We start from the raw sequence: 23,644 nt of genomic DNA on the forward strand, positions 1-23,644 counted from the left end.
AACATGAGAAATTGCTCAGTGTGGACACAGAGGAATGAAAACAGTGAGGATATTTTAATGAGAAATTTTGCATGGTTATATACATAGATGTGTGATAGAGAATGCAGATTTAAATGAAGGGTAGGAGGCCAGAGCAAGGTTAGATGAAGTAAAGACAAGTAGGTGCCAGATTGTAGAGGGGTAGACTGACATATAATTTCTTGATATTAATGCAGTCATACACAATATACTCAATGTTAGTTGTTCATGTGTATAATACTCAACTAGAATTTCCTTGTTCACAGGGCCTTTCCTGGTCAGACTGGTTGGCGGAAACATGTGCTCAGGAAGAGTGGAGATCCTTTACAATTCCACCTGGGGGACGGTCTGTAATGATGGATGGGATCTCACCAACGGAGATGTTGTCTGCAGACAGCTGAACTGTGGGAAGGCCAAGTCGGTAACTGGGCCTTATCGTGGACAAGGGGATGGTGAGATGTGGTTGGGTGGTGTGCGATGCAGTGGGACAGAATCTGCCCTTGACCGGTGCCTTGCAAACCCCTTCAAGAGCAGTAACTGTTCACATACTCAGGATGCTGGCGTCAGTTGCTCAGGTAAAACTGATCTCTTTGGCAAATGCCTCATGTTTTATTATTTACCCAAGGAAGAGTCTGCCCACTGGGCTCCTTCACCTTGCATATTCCTGTCCAGTTACTTGGATATAGCACAAGGAGTGGTAATTCTGCCCATCATACCTGTGAAAGAGGTGTTCAGTCAGTCTCACTCTCCATGTGCCTTTTTAATCTTTTCCAAGAATTTATCAAGTTCCCCTTTTAAAAGTTACTATTGAATATGCTGTCATTGCATTTTAAGGCAACATGTTCACAATCACAGCAAAATCATTATGTAAAGACACATGTCTTTATTTGCCCCTCTGATATTTTTGCCAGTAATTTTAAATCAGTGAACTCTTCCAATTGAACCTGCAACCGCTGGGAAAAGTTTTTCCTTATTTATTCTGTCAAAAAGCATTTCATCCACTGAATTTCCTCTCCACTTTCTGCAAATGTTAAAGTGTGATGGTCGGAATTAGGTACAATACTCTCAGTTGGGTCCAACAAGTGATTGCAACTGAATGTTGCTCAAAGGATGAAAGAAATGTCACTTATTTCAATGTTTGAGGGAGTTGATAGAAACATAGAAAGAAAAGGTGCAGGAGTAGGCCATTCAGCCCTTCAAGCCTGCACCACCATTCAATATGATCATGGCTGATCACGCAATTTCACTATCCTACTTCGCTTTCTCTTCATACCCCTTGATCCTTTTAGCCACAAGGGCCACATCCAGCTCCCTCTTGAATATAATCTAAAAAACTGGCCCCAATAGCTTTGTGGAAGAGAATTCCACAGGTTCACAACTCTTTGAGTGAAAGAATTCTTCCTCATCTCAGTCCTGAATGGCTTATCCCTTATTATTAAACTGTGACCCTTAGTTCTGGATTTTTCCAACATCAGGAACATTCTTCCTGCATTTAGCCTGTCAAGTCCCATCAGGATTTTGTGTATCTATGAGATCACCCCTCATTTTTCTAAATTCCAGTTAGTACAATCTAACTGTACTAACAGTTAGATTAGTACATCTAACTGTACTAATCCAATCTTTCTTCATATGTCACTCTTGCCATCCCAGGAATCAGTCTGGTGAACTTTTGCTGGACTCCCACAATAGCAAGAATGTCCCTCCTCAGACTAGGAGACCATAACTACACACAATACTCAAGGTGTGGCTTCACCAACTATTGCAAGACATCCCTGCTCCTATGCTCAAATCATCTCGCTATGAAGGCCAGAATGCCATTAGTTTTCCTCACTGCCTGCTGCAACTGCATGCTAATCCTTAGCGACTGTTCCACCATGACACCCAGGTCTCATTGCACCTGACTTTTTCCTAAACTGCCTCCATTCAGATGACAATCTGCCTTCCTGTTTTTGCGACCAAAGTGGATATCCTCACATTTATCCACATTATATTGCATTTGCCAAGTATTTGCCCACTCAGCTAGTCTGTCCAAGTCACCCTGCAGTCTCTGAACTTCCTCCTAACAGCACATACTGCCACCCAGCTTAGTGTCATTTGCAAATTTGGAGATATTTCATCAATTCCTAGTGCATATTGTGAACATCTGGGGTCCCAACACTGAACCCTGCAGCACCTCATTCACCACTGCCTGCCACTCTGAAAAGGACCCATTTGTTCCAACTCTCTGCTTCCTGTCTGCCAACCTGTTCTCTATCCATGTCAATAGATTAGCTCCAATACCATGAGCTTTAATTTTGCTTGCTAATCTTTTGTATAGAACCATGTCAAAAGCCTTTTGCAAGTCCAGATGCACAACATCTATTGATTCGCCCTTCTTCACTCTACTGGTCACATCCTCAAAAAATTCCAGAAGATTTGTCAAGCTTAATTTCCCTTTAGTGAATTCATGCTGACTTGGACGAATTTTGTCACTGCTTTCCAAATGCTGAGTTATTATATCCTTAATAATTGACTCCAGAACTTTCCCTACTACCAATGTCGGGTTAACTGACCTATAAAGGTTACATGAGTTACCCTGTTCTAGACTTTAAAGAATGCTGGAAAATGATCATCAATGCATTCACTATTTCTAGGGCCACTTCCTTAATTACTGTGAGGTGCAGAGCATCAGGGCCTGGAGACTTACTAGATTTTAATCTCATCAATTTCCCCAGTACCATTTCCTGACTGATAAGGATTTCACTCAGTTTCTCATTCATGCCCTACCCTGTGTCCCCTAGCATTTCCGGAAGTTTATTTGTGTTCTCTTTAGTGAAGACAGATCCAAAGTAATTGTTCAACTGGTCTGCCATCTCTTTGTTGTCCATTATGAATTCACTTGATTTTCATTATAAGGGACCTACATTTATCTTCACCAGTCTTTTTCTCTTCACCTATGTATAAATGCTTTTGCGGTCAGTTTTTATGTTTTCTACAAGCCTATGCTATTTCATATTCTATTTTTCCCTTCCGAATTAAACCCTTTGTCTTCCTCTGCTGAATTTCAAATTTCTCCTAGTCCTCAGGTTTGCTGCTTTTTCCGGCCAATTTATATGCCTCCTCTTTGGCTTTAACACTATTCCTGATTTCCCTTGTTAGCTGTGGTTGAACCGTCTTCCCTGTTTTACTCTTACCCCAGAGAGGGATGTATAATTGTTGATATTCATCAGTCTGTTCTTTAAATGTCTGCTGTTGTCTATCCACTGTCAACACTTTAAGTATCTTTGGCCAGCTTATCCTAGCTATTGCATGTCTCATCCCTTCAATGTTAGTTTTCTTTAAGTTCAGGACCCTAGTCTCAGATTTAACTGTGTCACTCTCCATCTTAATGAAGAATTCTAGCATACTATGGTTACTTTTTCCCGAAGGAACTTGCACCACAAGGTTTTTACTTAATCCTCGCTCATTACACAATCCCGAGTCTAGGATGGCCTGCTCTCCATCTGGTTCATTGATATATTGGTCGGGGAAACCATCCCTCATACATTCCAGGAAATCCTCCTCCAACGCATTGCTACCAGTTTGGTTGGGTCCAATCAATATGTAGTCACCCATAATAACTGCTGTATCCTTACTGCACACATCTCTAATTTCCTGTTTGATACAATCCCCAACCTCACAACTACTGTTTGGTGGTCTGTACACAACTCCCACTAATGCTTTCTTCCCTTTGGTGTCTGCAGCTCCAACTATACAGATTCCACATCATCCGGGCTAATGTCCTCCCATACCGTTGTGTTAATTTCCTCCTTAACCAGCAACGCCACACCCACCTCCTTTTTTTTTCCATCTATCCTTCCTGAAAATTGAATATCCCCTGGATGTTGAGTTCCCATCTTAGACACCCTGGAGCCAGGTCTCAATGATCCTAATTACATCATATCCATGAACAACTGTCTGTGCAATTAATTCATTCCTGCATTGATACACAGAGCTTTCAAGCTTGTTTTTTTGACATTTACTGCCCTTATAGAATTATGCTGTAATGTGGCCCTTTTTGATTTTTGTTGTTGGTTTCTCTGCCTTCAACTTTCACTTTTTTTCTTACTGCCTTTTGTTTCTGTCCTCACTTTACTTTCCTCCAACATCCTGCATTGGTTCCTATCCCTCTGCCATATTAGTTTAAATCCTCCCAAACAGCACTCGCAGGACAGTAGTCCCTGTCCTGCCCAGGTGCAGACCATCCAGTTTGTACTGGTCCCATCTTCCCGAGAAATGGTTCCAATGTCATTCTTCAAGACAAGTATTCACCATAGCTATCCTGTAATTCCTACATTGCCTAGCACGTGGCACTGATAGCAATCCCGGGATTACTACCTTTGAGGTTCCACTTTTTAGTTTAGATCCTAAATCTCTAAATTCAGCATGGACCTCATCCTTTTTTTCAAACCTATTTCCTTCGTGCCTATATGCACCATCACAGCTGGCTGTTTATTATCACCCTCCAGAATGTCCTTCAGCCGCTCCGAGACATCCGTGACCCTTGCATCATGGAGGCAACATACCATCCTGGGATTGTGCCCGCAGAACCACCTATCTATTCCCTTAACAAGTGAATCCCCTATCACTATAGCTCTGTCACTCTTTCTCCTGCCCTCCTGTGCAGCACAGCCAGCCACGGTGCCATGAACCTCACTGCTGCCACTTTCTTCTGGTGAGCCATCTCCCCCAACAGTATCCAAAAGGGTCCAAATGTTTCAGAGGGAGATGATGACAGGGATCTCCTGCATTGCCTTCCTATTGTTCCTCTGTCTGGTGGTCAGCCATTCCCTATCTTCCTCAGTAATTTTTATCTGCGGTGTGACCAACTTAGTGAATGTGCTATCTACGATTCTGTCAGCCTAGCAGACACTCCAAAGTGAATTCAGCCACAACTCCAGAGTGGTCAAGTAGTCAGACAGCAGCTGCAGCTGGACACATTCCTGTTCGTGAAGGAGTCAGGTACATCTGAAGGGTCCCTGAATTCCCATATTGCACAGGAGGAGCGTGGCACAGGTCTGGCATTTCATGCCATGACTTAACTTTTAAGTTAACTTAACAATAACAGCAGCAAAGCCAAGAGAAAATGAGAGAAAAGTAAAACTACTTACCACTTACCTGCTGGCTGTGACTTCACAGGTTAATATCCTTTTACTTCTCCTTTGCCTTCATGCCTTCAGCAGTTGCAGTAGTTCACTCCTCCTCTGACTGCCTTCCCTTGCTGCTGATCGCCTTCCTCACTGAAACCTGATATTCACTTAAACCTACACTCAAACTCTAGCAGCACTTCAACCACAAAGCCGCTGTTCTCAAAATGGCCATTCAGCTGGAGCTTGCCTCCCTTTTATTCACTCCTGGGTGGTCGCTGGTGTTAGGGACCAGACCAGACCCTAACTTCTTCTTATTTTAAAGGTAGATGTGAAGTACCATATTCCAGATGTGATGTGACTGGTCAAACTACTCGATGTCCAGCAAGACAATTTTTTTTAAACTCTATAGTTAAAATACAAACAAAAGAAAGAGGAATTTAGAATAACTTAAGTACTGGAAAACTTATCCGAAAAGTAGATAGAGTACATTTAATAATTAACAGTTGCGAAATAGTAACATCTCATGAACACACCCCTTGGCAAAAAGGCAGATTCAGACACAGATTCTCACTTAGAGTTCTCCAATCCAGGAGGAAAAAACATCGGGAGAAGATTCAGAGAAAATAGCAGCTAAAGACATTTACTGAAGCTCCAACTCTTTTGAAATCCCAAAGGCTTCGATCTTATTGAAAAAACCCCCCAGATCTGTGAGAGCTTGCCCCATCCATTCAGGTGTTTAAAAGAAACCCAAGGCTGCATAAGTTGTTTAAGCAAGTTGTCCTCAGTAGCCTGTTCGACACCTCTGCCTTACAATCTCTCTTCAATAAAAAACTGGACAAAGTGACAGCATCGTCACACTGGCGACTGAGCCAACTCCTCCCAGAATCTTCCTTAGTTGCTTCTCAGCAACATACTTTGTTGACGACAGATGATGAAAAGAAGCAGTTTCCTCTGGTGTTGGAAGTCCAAAGAATTGACGGTGTTACATTAGAGCTAGGTTGTTCATGGGTCATGTCAGGAAGCACTACATTATACAAAGCAGAGGATTCTGTTTGACCTTTCAAGACAGAGACTAATGATTTATATTAGCAAGGAATAAGAAGCAATATGGAGCGAAAGCATATCATTTGGAACTGAGTTACAAATCAGCCTTGAGCTAATTGAATGGTAGGAATTTGCAGTGTATCTAAATGGCCTTCTCACGTTCTTATGTTGCTGCTGTTGATAAACTCATAGATTAATGGTATTCCTGCTTCTATTCCAGGTCCAGTTCCTGTACGGCTAGTGAATGGTACCAGTATATGCTCTGGCAGAGTTGAGATCTATCATCGCTTCAACTGGGGAACTCTCTGTGCTAGTGGCTGGGACATAAATGCAGCGAATGTGGTCTGCAGAGTGTTGAACTGTGGGAGGGCCCTGTCAGCACTCTCAGGAGGTGACTATGGAGAGGGGACTGGGAAGAAATGGTTCTATAATATGACATGTCTTGGAACAGAGTCTGCCCTCAGTCAGTGCTCTGCTAATCCACGAGATGTGAATAATTGCATCGACAGGGAGAAAGCTGGAGTGACCTGTTCAGGTGAGTATGGTGACCTTCTTTGGTGAGAAAATTTAATCTTCTATTGTGCATAATTTTTCTCAAATTGCCTTAGGGTATTTGAATGTACATTTTCAGGATTACTAGTCCAACCCTGTGCATTTGCTTATGTTGACGTTGGAAGGGATGCAGGAAAAATTACCCAAAAATATTCTAGGGTATAGAATAATCTGACAGGTTGCAGGGACTAAATTTGTAATTCCTCAAATGTAGGAGATTAGAGAGTGATCTATTCAAGGTGTCTAAGAGTCTTAAAGGTTTCAGTAGTGTAGAAACAGAGAAATCATTCCCTTCAGTTTGAAGACAGTGGGGAATGTGTGGAGGAAGGGGCTTTAATACAGATCAGTCGTGATCTAATTGAATGGCAGTACAAGCTCAGGATTGAACAACCCCCGATTTGTAAATTCTTTCATGTCCTTTATGCTCAGTAGTACGGGGTGGAGCCTAACATCTGGGCTTAAATCTCCAGTTGATAACTCCAGTGAAAATCCATAGAGTCAGAGAGGTCTACAGCACTGACAAAGGGTTTTCAGCAGTTAAAAACAACTACCTAATTATTCTAATCTCATTTTCAAAAACCTGGCTCATAGCCTTGTATGCCTTGACATTGAAAGTGTGCATCGAAATGTTCCCTAAAGAGCAGCACAGTGGCTCAGAGGTTAGCATTGCTGCCTCACTTCCACCCTCACTTGCACCTTCGGGCGACTGTCTGTGTGGAGTTTGCACATTCTCCCCGTGTCTGCATGTGTTTCCTCTGGGTGCTGCGGTTTCCTTCCACAGTTTGAAGATGTGCAGGTTAAGTGGATTGGTCATGCTAAATTGCCCATAGTTTCCAGAGTTGTGCAGTTTAGCTGGGTTAACCATGGGGAATGCAGGGTTAGAGGGATGGGGTAGGTCTGGGTAGAATGCCCTTCTGAGGGTCAGTGTTGACTTGATGGGCCAAATGGCCTGCTTCAACATTGTAGGGATTCTATGAGTGTTTCTGCCTTTATCACCCTTACAGGCAATGAGTTCCAGATTCCCACCACCGTCTTGGTTAAAATAATTTTCCTCACGTCCGCTCCAAACCTCCTGCCTCTTAGTTTAAATCTATGTGTCATGGTCACTGATCTCTTTGTCAAGGTGAAAAATTTCTTTCTGTGTACCATATCTATGCCCCTCATTGTCCTATACATCTCAATCATGTCCCTCACCCCACTTTCCTCTTCTGTGAGGAAAGCAACCATATTGTATCCAATCTCTCTGCATAAGTAAACTCTCCAGCCCAGGCAATGTCCTGGTAAATCTCCTCTGTACCCTCTCCAGGACAATCACATCCCTCCGATAATGTGGATTCCAGAACTCCTTCCAAAACTGTAATTTGGCCTAACCAACATTTTATACAGTTCCAGCATAACCTCCCTGCCCTTAAACTCTATGCCTTAACTAATACAGGAAGGTATCCATGCGACGACTTAACCACTTTATGATTCCTTAAGGGACCAGTGGAGGTGAACACTATGATTCCTCTGATCTTCAGTGTTTCCCAGGATGCAATGTTCATTTTTTATTGCATTACCTTATTTGTCACACCCAAGTACATTTCCTCACATTTATCCAGATAATCTCTAATCAGTTTAATTGTGTTTCCATCACTGTTCCAGGTCCTGTGCCCTTGCGCTTGGTGAATGGTACTAACATTTGTTCTGGAAGAGTTGAGGTCTATCATAACTCCATCTGGGGAACCATTTGTGACAATGGATGGGACGTAAATGCAGCAAACGTAGTCTGCAGAGTGTTGAACTGTGGTGCAGCCTTGTCGGCACAGATTGGAGCCTACTACGGAGAGGGGACTGGGGACATTTGGGTTTTGGGAGTGAAATGTCTTGGGACCGAACCTTCCCTCGATCAATGCTCTGTCAGTTCCTTGCAGAACTGCACGCACAGCCAAGATGCTGGAGTGATCTGTTCGGGTGAGTAGGGCTGGCCTAATAACCACCTTCCTGCCAGTTTAGAAAAATGTTCTGACTGGGTGAGTAACTGTTATTCATGTGAAAGCTTATGGAAATCTCAGTGGGTCCAACTATCATACTGAGTGGTACAAAGACCCTCACAAAGGGCAGGAAAGACCAAAGCTCCACCCCTGGCATCTGCTGTCTTTGCTGAGTCCTGCTGGGCCTTTGGGAGGACGTTTACGCCATGCAGGGGTCTTGTGTCATTATCACATTGTAAAAGCATTACTCTGGGACATGGGTTGCAAATCATTGCCAAAACTGCTGATTTGGGAGAGATTAGAGAAGTAAGATCAGCCTGGATATTGATCGAAGTTTGGTACCTGTGATAAAATATGCCCACAATGACTTCCCTGAAAAATCTATGACCAGTTTAACTGTGTTCCCTATTCTACTCAGGACGCGTACCTGTACGGCTAGTGAACGGTACCAACATGTGTTCTGGGAGAGTTGAGGTGTATCGTAAGTCCATGTGGGGAACTGTTTGTGGCAACAGCTGGGATGTAAACGCAGCGAATGTGGTCTGCAGAGTGTTGAACTGTGGGACGGCCCTGTCAGCATCAATAGGAACCTACTATGGACAGGGGACTGGAGACATTTGGTTGGCTGATATAAGCTGTAATGGGACAGAATCTGCCCTCGATCAGTGTCCTGTTAACTCACAAGAGAGGAATAACTGCACACATGGCCAGGATGCTGGAGTTACCTGTTCAGGTGAGTGAGAGACACTTGTTTCAGATGAATATTGTAAATCTGCTTATGTTTGCATAGGTTCTCAAACTGCCTTAGTGGAATTGAAACTTATTTTTGCATTACTAGCCCGCGTTCGAAGTGGCGTCTTGGCAAATTAAATAACTAGGTGCATAATTAGAGTTTTAAGGTAGATGAAGTGAGGGAAATGTCAAAGAGAAAGGCAAGGCATTGGTGCAGGTATTGATATAAAAATGATTAACTGATGCAATAGAAAGGGACAGAGCATACAAATAAAGGAATGAAATTGTGAATAGGTTCAGAATAGGGAAGATAGGCTAAAAGAAAAACAGCAGGCTCTTTATCTGGATGCATGCAGCATTTGAAACAAGATTAATGAATTAATATCAGAAATGGGTATGATGTGGTACAAAGATTATAACAAGGTGTTTGCAGGATGACCAATGCTGGAACTGATCATTGAAATTGTAGGCAGAAAGAATAAGGAGGTGGGGTAGCTCTGTTTGTTAAGAATTAGATCAGTACAATACTGAGAAAGTATATTAACTGTGACAATCAAGGTGTAGAATCAGTTTGGATAGAGATAAGAAATAGGAAGGTACATAAGTAACTGATGGGAGTTATCTATTGGCCTTCCCCAACAGTAGTTATACTGCAGGACAGAGTATACATGAAGAAATAGTATCAGCCAGGAAGAAAAGTACCACCATAATTGTGGGCAATTTTAATCTTTATAAAGATTAGGCAAATCAAATTGTCAAAGATAGCGTTGAGTATAAATTCATAAAGGTGCTTATGGGAGAGGTTTTTCAAATAATACCTTGTGTAACCATCCAGGGAAGAAGCCATTTTGAACCTGATGATTTGTAATGGCAGGATTAATTCATGAATTCATTGTAAAGGATCTTCAAGGAAAGAATGATTGTAATATGAGAGAATTTCACATTCAATTTAAGGGGAAGAAACTTGAGTCTCAAATAGCCTTGAATTATTAAAGAATTGGCTAAAGTGTACTGAGAAGCAAAATGTAAGGCACTAGTTAAGCAGTGACAGACATTTGAGGACATAATTCATGAATATTAAGAAAGATATATTCCATTTAGAAAGATGGAATCAAAAATGATGAATCATTTCATGAATCATGAAGGGAAGGGGAAAACGACAGCAAGTATGATGGGTAAATAGAAAAGAAAGCATCAGGTTAACCTGTGCAGGGAGGGTTTAACTACATCGAAGAGTATGAAAGAAGTTAAAAGGAAGGAAAAGTCGGGAGGCACAGTGGCTCAGTGATTAGCACTGCTGCCTCAAAGCACCAGGGACCCAGGTTCGATTCCACCCTTGGGCGACTGTCTGTGTAGAGTTTGTGCATTCTCCCTGTGTCTACTTGGGTTTCCTCTGGGTGCTCCAGTTTCCTCCCGCAGCCCAAAGACGTGCAGCTTAGGTGGATTGGCCATGTTAAACTGCCCATAGTGTTCAGGGATATGTAGATCAGGTGTTTTAGCCATGGGAAATGCAGGATTCTGGGAAAGGGGAGGAGGATGGGTCTGGGTGGGGATGCTCTTCAGAGGGTTGGTGTGGACTTGTTGGGCCAAAGGGCCTGTTTCCACACTGTAGGTAATCTATGATTCTATGATGACTTGCAAACTCAGGTGATATTATTAATGGAGATGTTAGAATTCAAAAACAAGGTATAAAAACTAGCATAAAGGCACTGTATCTGAATGCTCACAGGATTCAAAACAAGATAGATGAGTTAACGGCACAAATCATTGCGAATGTATATGATTTAGTAGCCATTATGGAGACATGGTTGCAGGATGGTCACGACTCGGAATTAAATATCCAGGGCTATCAGACTATTTGGAAGGGCAGACAAGAAGGTAAGGGGTATGGCGTAGCTCTGATATTTAAGGATGACATGAAGGCAGTCGTGAGAGATGCTATAGGTTCTATGGAGAATAAGGTTGAATCCATTTGCGTGGAAATTAGAAATTCTAAGAAGAAAAAGTTACTAAGAGCTGTGGTCTATAGGCCGACAAAGAAAGTATCACATTGGGTGGGCTATAAACAAAGAAATAAGTAATGGCTGTAAAGTATCATGGGGGATTTTAATCTACACACGCATGCACGCACACACACAAGTACAGACAAATACACACACACACACGAATCTATGGGGTGAATTTCTATTTGCGGATACATTTTATTTTGTTCAAAAAGCGCACACTTTATAGTCAGTTAATATGGCGTTTTATAGATTCCTACTTTAGAAACACATCAGTCTGACTCCAAACTAAAACACAGATACATTCTAAACAAGGTCTCACGCCTAACTTGCATTGTCTGATCTAAAATGACACCTCTTCTTCACACTGATAAAACCTTTTCTCCTCTTAGGACCGTGACTTGAAAGGAATTTGGGGATTTACATATACATATTAATAAATTAAAACCTTCTAAATGATTAAAAATTTAACAGCATCTTAGGTTTATTTAGTACATCCTCATCAATGGTGTGAACCTTTGATCTTTTGCTTATAAATTCTGTATCTGATACTACCTCTCCTACTGAAGAAGGACTGGGGCTTCGAAAGCTTGTGTTGTCAAATAAACCTGTTGGACTATAACCTGGTGTCATGTGATTTCTAACTAAGTCAGGTTGGTGAGAATTGTGGAGGAGAATTCACTGCTGGTAGTATTGGCTATGCAGGAGTAATTTAATATATCTGTTATATCCATCTACTGAAGGCCAAATATGAACTCTCATACTTCCTTCCACTTTCCTGATCTCAAAACTGAATATCAAGCCATTGTTTCCAGGGAAGAAATTGTGGGGGCCCTGGCTGATATATTTGCATCATTGTTAGCCACGGGTGATATCCTGGAAGACTGGATGGTAGTGAATGTTGTGACCTTATTCAAGAAGGGCTGCGAAGACAAACCTGGGAATTATAGACCAGTAAGCTTAACATCTGTGGTAGCTCTGATATTTAAGAATATTGAGAAGATTCTGAGGGATAAGATATACATCCATTTAGAAAGACAGGGTTTGATTAGGAGTAATCAGCATGGCTTTGTGCATTGGAGATTATGCCTCACAAATTAATATTGATAAGGTTCCATGTGCTAGGCTGCTCTGGAAGTTTAGATCACATGGAATCCAGGGAGTGTTGGCAAATTGGATGCACAATTGGCTTGCTGGTAGGAAGCAGAGGGTAATACTGGAAGGATGGTTGTCTGACTGGAGACCTGTGACTAGTGGTGTGCCTCAAAGGTCGGTGCTGGGCCCATTGCTGTTTGTTATCTATATCGGTGATTTGGATGAGAGTGTACAATGCATGATTAGTGAGTTTGTGGATGACACTAAGGTAGGCGGTATCGTGGATAGTAAGGAAGGTTATCAGAAATTGCAGCAGGATCTTGATCAACTGGGGAAGTGGGCCGAGAAATAGAAAATGGAGTTTAATATAGATAAGTGTGAGGTGTTGCATTTTGGAAAGTCATATCAGGTAGGAGTTTCACCGTGAATAGTAGGGCCTTAAGGAGTGTAGTGGAAGAGAGGGACCTTAGAGTTCAGGTGCACAGTTCTCTGAAAGTGGAGTCACAGGTAGGTATGGTAGTAAAGAAGGCTTTTGGCACAGTGACGTTCATCAGTCAGGGTATTGAGTATAGAAGTTGGGAAGTTATGATGCAGTTGTACATGACGTTGGTGAGACCACACTTGGAGTATTGCGTTCAGTTTTGGTCACCATGCCATAGGAAGGATGTTATTAAATTGGAAAGAGTGCAGAAGAAATTTTCAAGGATGTTGCCAGGACACTAGGGACTGAGTTATAGGGAGAGGTTGGACAAGCTAGGACTTTTCTCTTTAGAGCGTAGGAGACTGAGGGGGGGATCTTATAGAAGTGTATAAGATCATGAGAGGCATGGATAGGGTGAATGCATTCAGTCTTTTTCCCAGGGTTGGGGAATCGAGGACTAGAGGGCATCAGTTTAAGGTAAGAGGGAAAGAATACATAGGAACTTGAAGGGCAACTTTTTTACACAGAGGGTGGTACGCATATGGTATGAGCTGCCTGTGAAAGTGGTTAAGGTGGGTATATTAACAACATTTAAAAGGCATTTGGAAAAATACATGGATAGCAAATGTTTAGAAGGATATGGGCCAAGTGCAGGGAAATAGGTTTGGTGTGAATGGACATTTTGGTCGGCATGGACCAGTTTGGGCCAAAAGGCCTGTCTCCATGTTGTAGGACTCTATGACTGTTGATGAACTCATTTCCTCTGGAGATATTTCCTCCAACCTCCAACCTTATAGTTTCCCTATCCTTATTTCCAGCTGTTTCCCAAAATGGATAAACATCTGGATCAATCCATTGTTTCAGCCTGGTCTTGCCACACTGAACTTATTTCTTCCAATCGCAACTCTTTTATCACAAATGTCTTTTATCTCCTTACCCAGATTCTTTCTAACTTCATCTGTGACCCTTCTGATGTCGTTCGTCACTTCAGCAGTTTCTGGTTTTGTGATCTTGACTGTTTCATCTTGTCTGAACGTCCTTCTACTTCTCTCACCCTTAAACTTCTTCTTTGAATGGAGGATTAATTGGTGTCCATGCATTATCACCCTCCTCCATTTGGCTGAATTTGTTCTCATATTGAGCAATTTCTCCTTCAAATCCACTCATTTTCTCCAAAAAAAGTGTTGCTATGCATACTTGCTTGGATCCTAGATATGTCTGCCTTTTTGTGGGATATGTGGAATGTTCCTTATTTTACCCGTACTCTTGTTATTTCTTTTTCTGGTACATTAATGACTGTATTGGTCATTTGCGATCACCATGATGTGCAAAATATAATTGAGTTTGTTTCCAAATTCCAACCTTCTCTCACAATTACATAGTATGTCTCTGCCTTTTCCATTCTTTTCCTTGTCTTTTTCGTCTCTGTTTATGGGGATAAGCTGTCAGTTAATGTTTAGTATCAGTCATGGACTCCCATGGGTATTTTGATTACATTTGATACCCTATTTCCAGAAATTACACTTGTTCATTGTTCATGTTTCTTCTTCTATGCTATATCAGTTTTTGGTGATGCAACCTTCCAAACTAGTGCTCTTGCTATGTCTTCCATCTTCCTTAACTGAGAGGTCTCTGTCGTTGACAGAACCTTCCACTGTGGCTGATATATTTGATTCACGTTTTTTTCAACTCATTGTATCCCTCCCAGAACAATGATAAGGGTTCTTCTTGTCCTCACTTTCCACCTTTTTAGCTTCCATATTCAATTGGTCATTGTGTACCATTTCCAGCATCTCCAGCATGATGCCACCACCGTCTTTCTCTTTCCCTTCTCATCCCCTTCCAATAACCCAAAGAGATCATTCCCTATATGATACCTATTCCCCTATTTTAAGTCATCCTTAATATCCCCTCCTTTTCCTTCAGCATATTTGCAGCCACTTGTACCTCTTCTTCCTTTTCACCATTCAAGGCCCCAAATACTCCTTTCAAGTGAAACAAGAATTTATTTTATTTTCCAGTTTAATATACTCTATTCTCCTCTTACAGAATGGAGACCAAATTCAGATTCTTTTATTCACTCATGGAATGTGAGACTTGCTGGCTAGGCCAGCATTTATATCTAATTGCCCAGAGGGCAGTTAAAAGTGAACCACATTGCTGTGGGTTTAACATCATGTGGATCAGAGCAAGTAAGAATGAAAGATCTCTTTCCCATAAGGATGCTTGTGAACCAAATAGGTTTTTATGACAATTGACATGGTCATTCTTTGTCTAGCTTATTTAAATGAATTCAAATTTAACCTCTGACATGAGATAGTCACTCAGTATCCGCCTTTGAAGTAAGAACATTGGCTTTTGTATAACGGTACCTTCAGAGCTCTCAGGCATTTACAAGGACAGAGCAGCTCGACAGAGATGGAAAGACTCATTTGCAGAGCAGCAGCCGGGGAAGATTGATTCTTCAGTCAGCATCTTTCAGGGGGAGAGCAGTGCTGCATCCTCGCAAGTCCATTCCTCTGGGACGAGGCCACTTGGCCGGCAAAAAAGCCATTTCTGAAGAAGGGTCTAGGCCCGAAACGTCAGCCTTCCTGGTCCTCTGATGCTGCTTGGCCTGCTGTGTTCATCCAACTCTACACCTTGTTATCTCTTAACCTTTGTCATAGTAGGATTCAAAGTGGTGTTCCCAGAATATTAGCTGGAGTTCTGAATTTCTAGTTTAGTGGCACTTGATTTGATTTGATTTGATTTATTATTGTCAAATGTACTGAGACGCAATGAAAATTATTGTTTTGCATGCTATTCAGGCAAATCATAGTTACCTAAGTACATTAGGGTAAAAGAACAGAGGGCAGAATGTAGTGTTGCAGCTACAAAGAAAGTGCAGAGAAAAATCAAATTTAATATATAAGAGGTCTGTTCAAAAATCTGATAACAGCAGGCAAGAAACTGTTCTTGAATCTGTTGGGGTTTTCAAACTTTTGTGTCTTCTGCCCGATGGAAAGGGGTGGAAGAGAGTGTTTCTGGGATGGGAGGGATCTTTGATTATGTTGGCTGCTTTCCCGAGATAGCATGAAGTATGGCGAAGTCAATCGATGGAAGGCTGGTTTTGTGACGGACTGGGTTGCGTTCATAACACTCTGTAATTTTTTGTGTCCTTGGGCAGCATAGTTGCCATAACAAGCTGTGATGCATTTGGATAGGATGCTTTCTCTATGCTGCATCTATAAAATTGGTAAGAGCCACTGTGGACATGCTGAATTTCCTTAGCCTTCTGAGAAGTAGAGATGTCGGTGTGTTTTCTTGACTGTAGGGTCAATGTGGATTGATCAGGACACATTGTTGGTGATCTTTACTCCATGGAACTTGAATTTCTCAACCATTTCCCTTCAGCGCCATTGATATAGACAGGAATGTGTCCTCCACACCGCTTCCTGAAGTCAACGATCAGCTCCTTCGTTATGCTAACAATGAGAGTGAGTTTGTTGCCTTTGCACCAAGCTATTAAGCTCTTTACTCTTTCCTGTACTCTGTCTCATTGTTATTTGAGATGAAACCCACTACGGTGGTGTCATCAGCAAACTTGTAAATGGAGTTAGACAAAAATTTGCCCACAAAGTTGAGAATGTATAAGAAGTATAATAAGGGGCTGAGCACGCAGCCTTGCAGGGCACCGGTGTTGAGGATTATTGTGGAGGATGTGTTGTCACCCATCCTTACTGACTCTGGTCTGTCAATCTGTAAGTGTTGGATCCAGTGGTAGAGGGGGGAGCAGAATCCTAGGTCGCGGAGTTTGGAGATGAGTTTGGTTAGAATTATGGTGTTGATGGTGGAGCTAAAGTCAATGAAGAGGAGTCTGATGTCGGTGTCCTTGTTATCCAAATTATTGACAGCTAGGGACTGGATATCTGCTGTAGACCTGTTGCAATGTTAGGTGAATTGTAGTGGATCATGGCAGTCTGGGAGGCTGGAGTTTATGTGTGCCATTACTAACCTCTCAAAGCCACCTCTATACCTTTGTCTCCCATCAATTTTATTCACTTTATAAACACGATCCTGACCCTATTTGTAGTGATTGTAATGAGGTTAGCTAGGTGACCTCATAGAATATGAGTTCACTGATTGGCCCAGGTTAAAAGCCCAATCAGGGAGCCTTGGCTAACAGATATAAACAGGAGTCTCCGAGCTGGTTCTGAGCAAGCCAGACCAGTGTCAAGTACCATGCATGCGTAAATAAGGGGTGACCTGGTGACAGGATCCGATCCTCTCTAGAGTTATTTCACTATTGGTTTTGATTTTTATTCTCCAACTTTCTTCCACTCTCCCTTTTCTTTCTTCGGTCTGCTTCAGCTGCTTCATTGAGGTTCCATTCAAGCACCCAGTGGAGCAGCACCCAGTCTTTTGACTCTACATTCTGTAGCCTTTATACTCAATGTTGAGTTAACTTCTGCACCCTCTATGATTTCATGTTCCTTTGTTCGTTTGTCTTTTTCTCTCATTTTCTCTCTATTTCCTTTATTTTGTGTTCAAACATCAGCAATTCAGGATCCTGCCAATCACACATCCTCTGAACACTTTTGTTTCTTTACTGCGCTCATTACCATTCACTTTGGTTTTTGCACTTGGCTTTTGTATTTAATCTCTCCTGTCTTGTACTGTACCACATACCTTCCCTTTTGCTCCCCCCCTCCACTTCTCCTAATTCACATGCTCAAAATCTGCATCTTTGAAGGATACTCTGAGTTAACTTTGAACTAATTTTCTGAGTTTATCAGTCCAATCACTCAGTCAGTTAGGATTTGAGGACAACTGATGTTGCAGGATGTTGATTTCTAACAAGAGTTTGAGATGGGATATAGTATTACCAGTTGCACAACAAAAACATAATAGTAATAAGTGACGCATATTTAGCAAGCTACCAGCTTGCAGCTAGTAAGCTGAGCTGCTCTTTGTCTCTTTGTTTCTTCCATTCTTTGTGATCAAGTCTTCTCAACATTCTGAAACTCTTTGAGAGTGTTTGGGTAAAGGCTTCTGTCAGTGTTATTGTTCTCTGTTAAATGAAGTAAAAACCTCACTCAGTCTCTTACTTCATACTGTTTCATGGGAGGATGCCTGGATGAAATGCAAAGGCCTTATGATCTGAATTTGATTTACTTTTAACTCAAAATACTATTAGTTATCGTGTTCTTTGTCAAAACTTTGGGTTAAACACCCTGTCTATGATGTCAATCTACCCTTCATTGCTCTTGTATCTGCACAAGTATTTTGGCAAAATTCGTAACAATGTTGTAAATGAGTTTGCCTTTAGTAATGAAGAGGACATGTTATAAGGATAATAGAAAGCAGCTGATGCCATTTGGGATTGAAATAACCCTCAGAGGCTGGTATCCCGTCACCAATCACCCTTCATTTACAAATGCATAGCCTTTGACTATGGCATTTATTTTGAGAGGACTTGAATATAAAAGCAGGGATATACTACTGAGGCTTTATAAGGCCCTGGTCAGGCCACATTTGGAGTATTGTGTGCAGTTTTGGGCCCCATATCTCAGGAAGGATGTACTGGCCCTGGAGCGGGTTCAGAGGAGATTCACGAGAATGGTCTCAGGAATGAAAACTTTACATATGAGGAATGTTTGAGGACTCTAGGACTATACTTATTGGAGTTTAGAAGGATGAGGGGGGATCTAATTGAAACTTACAGAATACTGAATGGCCTGGATACAGTGGATGTTGGAAAGATGCTTCCATTGGTAGCAGAGACTAGGACCCGAGGGCACAGCCTTAGAGTAAAGGGAAGACCTTTTAGAACGGAGATAAGGAGGAACTTCTTCAGCCTGAGAGTGGTGAATCTATGGAATTCACTGCCACAGAAGGCTGTGGAGGCCAGGTCATTGAGTACATTTAAGGCTGAGATAGATAGGTTCTTGATTATCAAGGGGATCAAGGGTTATGGGGAGAAAGCGGGAGAATGGGGTTGAGGAATTTATCAGCCATGATTGAATGGCGGAGCAGACTCAATGGGCCGGATAGCCTAATTTCTGCTCCTACGTCTTATGGTCTTATTGACATTAACCTTTGAATGCCTTTCACCCATTGTGCCATGGAAACACCCAGCATGGGTTCATGAAGGGTAGGTCATGTTTAACTAATTTGGTGGAATTCTTTGAGGACATTACTTGCATAGTGGACAATGGGGAACCTGTGGATGTGGTGTATCTAGATTTCCAGAAGGCATTTGACAAGGTGCCACACCAAAGGCTGCTACATAAGATAAAGTTCCACAGTATTACAGGTAATGTATTGGCATGGATAGAGGATTGGTTGACCAGTAGAAAGCAAAGAGTAGGGGTAAATGGGTGTTGTTCTGGTTGGCAGTCAGTGGCTAGTGGTGTGCCTCAGGGATCAGTGTTGGGACTGCAATTGTTTACAATTTACCTAGATAATTTGGAGTTGGGGACTAAGTGTGGTGTGTCAAAATTTGCAGATGACACTAAGGTGAGTGGTAGAGCAAAGTGTGCAGAAGACACTGAAAGTCTGCAGAGGGATATAGATAGTCTAAGTGAGTGGGCAAAGGTCTGGCAGATGGAGTACAATGTTGATAAGTATGAGGTCATCCATTTGGTAGGAATAACAGCAAAATGGACTATGTTTTAAATGGTAAAAAATTGCAGCACGCTGCTGTGCAGAGGGACTTGGGTGTCCTTGTGCATGAATCGCTAAAAGTAGGATTGCAGTTGCAGCAGGTAATTAAAAAGGCAAATGGAATTTTGTCTATCATTGCTAGAGGGATGGAGTTTAAGAACAGGGAGGCTATGCTGCAGCTGTATAGAGTTCTGGTGAGGCCACACCTGGAGTACGCAGTTTTGGTCTCCTTACTTGAGAAGAGATATACTAGCACTGGAGAGGGTGCAGAGGAGATACACTCGGTTGATTCCAGAGTTGAGGGGTTGGATTATGAGGAGAGACTGAGTAGATTGGGATTATACTCATTGGAATTCAGAAGAATGAGGGGAGATCTTGTAGAAACATATAAGATTATGAAGGGAATAGGTAAGGTGGGGGCAGGGAGGTTGTTTCCGCTAGCAGGTGAAACTAGGACTAGAGGGCATCGCCTCAAAATAAAGGGAAGCAGATGTAGGACTGAGGTCAGGAGGAAGTTCTTCACCCAAAGGGTTGTGAATCTGTGGAATTCCCTGCCCAGTGAAGCGGTTGAAGCTATCTCGCTGAATGTTTTTAAGGCAAGGCTAGATAAATTTTTGAACAGTAAAGGAATTAAGGGTTATGGTGAGTGGGCAGGTAAGTGGAGCTGAGTCTCAAAAAGATCAACCATGATCTTATTAAATGGCGGGACAGGCTTGAGGGGCCAGATGGCCTACTCCTGCTCCTAGTTCTTATGTTCTTATGCCTTTCACCCAAGTCAGGCATTCAGTGGGCATAATATCCCTCACATTCGTCCTTTTATGTCGGCCAGGACTCCCTGATTGGACCAAATTAACAGCGCCAATTAGCAAACTCGTACTCTTCTGAGGTCCAGCTGGCTGACCTCATTCCAATCATTACAGGATTCCAATTACTATATTTGTGTGCTGTTTTTCCTTATTGTGTAAAACAAAAGTGCTGGTTTTCCCCACAAGTGATTTGATGATATAGAAAAGAAATGTTCATTTGTGTGTAAGAGCACTTCAGAATTTGTTTTAAAATGTGCTGGTTTTCAGAGCTAAGGGTTTTGTGCAACAATGGTATTGCCCCTGCTTTTGTGCCAGGAGGCCTCCGTTCAAGTCGCACAGAGATTTGTAATAACATCTTTGAACAGGTTGATTAAAAGAAAAGTGCTGAATTGCTCCAGTAAAGGAAGGTGGTTAGGAAAAGGGAGAGAGCAGACTGGACTTTGAATTAAAATATGAAGTGCAAACAAACTGTCGTGGAAGACAGACTGACTCCTGCTTTGGTAAATGGACGATCATGAATGTGACATTACTACCTCATCTTTTCCTTATCCTGTCTTAAGCTGTCTTTCCTAGACTGGTGCCATCATCCCATTCGTTCCTCTATCAGTTAGTTACTGTTCTTGAACCTTATCAGGCTGGTGTACTGGGCTGTTACATGCTGCAGACATGCTTCAGGCTATCTCAACAAGCTTCAGGCTATCTCAACAAGCATCTTTATCAAGCAAGATCCAATGAAATGTCTAGTCCAGCTTGTTACTTTTTCCAACCATGTTTTTATTAGTTCAAACTAGCCAACCTTATCAAAGAATAATGATTTCTCTAGCCTCATTTCAATGACAGTGAAACCGTAAGCAATTCCTACTAAAAAGGAACTTAAGGTACAAAGTATTCAAGCAATAATCCAACTGCTTACCTATTTCAAGGTATATTTATATAAATCACATGTGTATTTCCAGTTTTTTTCTCAGTTTTTATTGGCATTATTAACTTGAACTGTTCATTCTGTTCTTCTCCAAAGATGCTCCCTGGCTTGCTGGTATTTGCAGTATTTTCTAAATTTTTGTCAGTTTGACCATGATCCTATTGAATGACAGAGGAGACCGTAAGGGTTATGTATCCGACTGGTTCTCCTGTTTCTTACGTTGCAGTATCCAAGGTTACCCACTCAGATTTCTGTGACATCTATAATGAAGTTAGAGGGGGTTCAGTTGAAAGTGGCACATATAAACAATGCAAATTAGGAGCAGAAATAGGCCATTTGGTTCCTCAAAACTTCTTTATACAAATGGTAAATGGAAGTCAGGAACTCGGTCCCTCAAAAAGTTTTTGATGCAGGGAGCATGGATGTTTCTAAAATAAGGTTGATAGACTTTTGTTGAGTAAGGGTGCCAAGGCAGGTTAACGGAGTAAAGAAACAGATCAACCATGATCAAATTGAATGGGAGAATATGCAGGGGGGACTGATAGGCCTCCTCTTGTTTCTAAGTTCTTAAATATTGCTTGTGCTAGTCATATTTGGAAGAGTCTACATTAAAAGATGGGCTACAGTTGAGCTAATGATTCCAGTGGAAGCACAAGTAGTCGCAGAGAAGTCTAATTGTGTTTCAATCTCTGTTCCAGGTCCGATACCTGTCCGGCTGGTGGATGGTTCCACCACGTGTTCTGGGAGAGTTGAAGTCTATCGTAACTCCATCTGGGGAACCATCTGTGACAACGGCTGGAATTTAAATGCAGCAAGTGTGGTCTGCAGTGTGTTGAACTGTGGGAAGTCCTTGTCAGCAACAAGAAGCGCTTACTTTGGAGAAGGGAGCGGGGTCATCTTGTTGGATAATGTGAGTTGTAATGGGATGGAGACTGCCCTCTATCAATGCTCTGCCAACACAAAGGTGGGATATAACTGCACACACAAGGAGGATGCTGGAGTCATCTGCTCAGGTGAGCAAAACAGGTTACTGTTCCTACGTATGTTAAGTTCTCAAACTGAATTCAAAATCTAGCTTGTTGGTTTTCTAGCCTAGCCTCCTAATTGTTTCTATGCCCAGGCCTCTACACTACCAGTCCAGACCCCATGATTACTAATACAGGCGTCAGGGTTACTAGTCAGGACATTGCATTTCTTAGCCAGGCCTCTGGCTTACTACTCTGGACTATAGGTTACCAGTCCAGCCTTCTAAGTCATTAGTTCAGGCCTTTGGTTTATTAATCCATGCTCTGGATTACGAAACCAAATCTCTGGGTTACTAGTTGGGGTATATGGATACAGTATGCTTCAAAATCTCTGGTGGGTTTATTTAAAACTGAACTAGCACAGACATTACAGAGTAATCTCTAGTCATTGTCTATGTCTGGGATGCTGCAATACAGAGTGTCTATGGCCTCTAGTCACATGATGCCATCCCAGTACAGGCTCATCTGCATGTTAAATGGACATCACTCTTAAAGCATTAATACTCAAAACCTTTCCTTCCCCCACAAAATAACTCTTAAATGCTACAAGTGAATGTGCGTGAACATTGCATATTAGCAAAATTACTTGTAAGTAGATAGGGATTGTAAAATTTGCATACAGAGATAATGATTGTACAGCGGCCGAAGTGTACCTAAATCGTTTTGGTGATTTGACAACTCTTCCGGATCATTTTGTGATGTAACTTTCTTGATGTAACTTTGACCGTTAACTGCCGCTGATTTATCGGTATGTTGCCAGTGTATTAGATGGTTGTTGTCCCAGTGTTCCAACACACTGTTTGTTTATCCTTAGTTATAAGTATGACATAAATGCATTACTTGGATTTTGTTTATTAAAGATAAATTATGGGTTTATTTACGACTAATCGAGTACAGATAATACAGCGTTATCTCCAGCCACCATCCAGGGTTGTACAGAGTGGCTGTGGTCTCTAGTTATATGTTGCAGATAGAAGTTTGCAAATTGGGAGTCTGACACCCAGGCTATGATATCCAATCAGTGACTCTAATCATAGCCTAGCCCAAACCTGTTTAACCATGTTCCATCTGTATTCCAGGTCCAATACCTGTACGACTAGTGAATGGTACCCACATGTGTTCTGGCAGAGTTGAGATCTATCGTCAATCTTTCTGGGGAACTATCTGTGACAATCACTGGGATATAAATGCCTCAAGTGTGGTCTGCAGGATGTTGAACTGTGGGAGGGCTCTGTCTGTACCAAGAGATGTCTATGGAGAGGGGACTGGAATCAGCTGGTTAGATGATGTAAGGTGTAAT

The 23,644-nt window shown here is 41.9% G+C and overlaps 1 protein-coding gene across 1 annotated transcript; it reads left to right on the forward strand.

Moving 5' to 3' along the window:
- The first annotated feature begins 316 nt into the window (after nucleotides 1-316).
- On the forward strand, nucleotides 317-23,444 carry LOC109914428 (deleted in malignant brain tumors 1 protein-like). The gene is given in 6 exon segments (XM_048608639.1): nucleotides 317-593; nucleotides 6,391-6,705; nucleotides 8,367-8,684; nucleotides 9,114-9,428; nucleotides 22,018-22,229; nucleotides 23,424-23,444. Coding segments are annotated over 6 exon segments (1,458 nt in total).
- The last annotated feature ends 200 nt before the right edge of the window (nucleotides 23,445-23,644 follow it).

Source organism: Rhincodon typus, chromosome 1 (genome assembly GCF_021869965.1).
Source record: "Rhincodon typus isolate 14 chromosome 1, sRhiTyp1.1, whole genome shotgun sequence".
NCBI lineage: Eukaryota > Metazoa > Chordata > Chondrichthyes > Orectolobiformes > Rhincodontidae > Rhincodon > Rhincodon typus.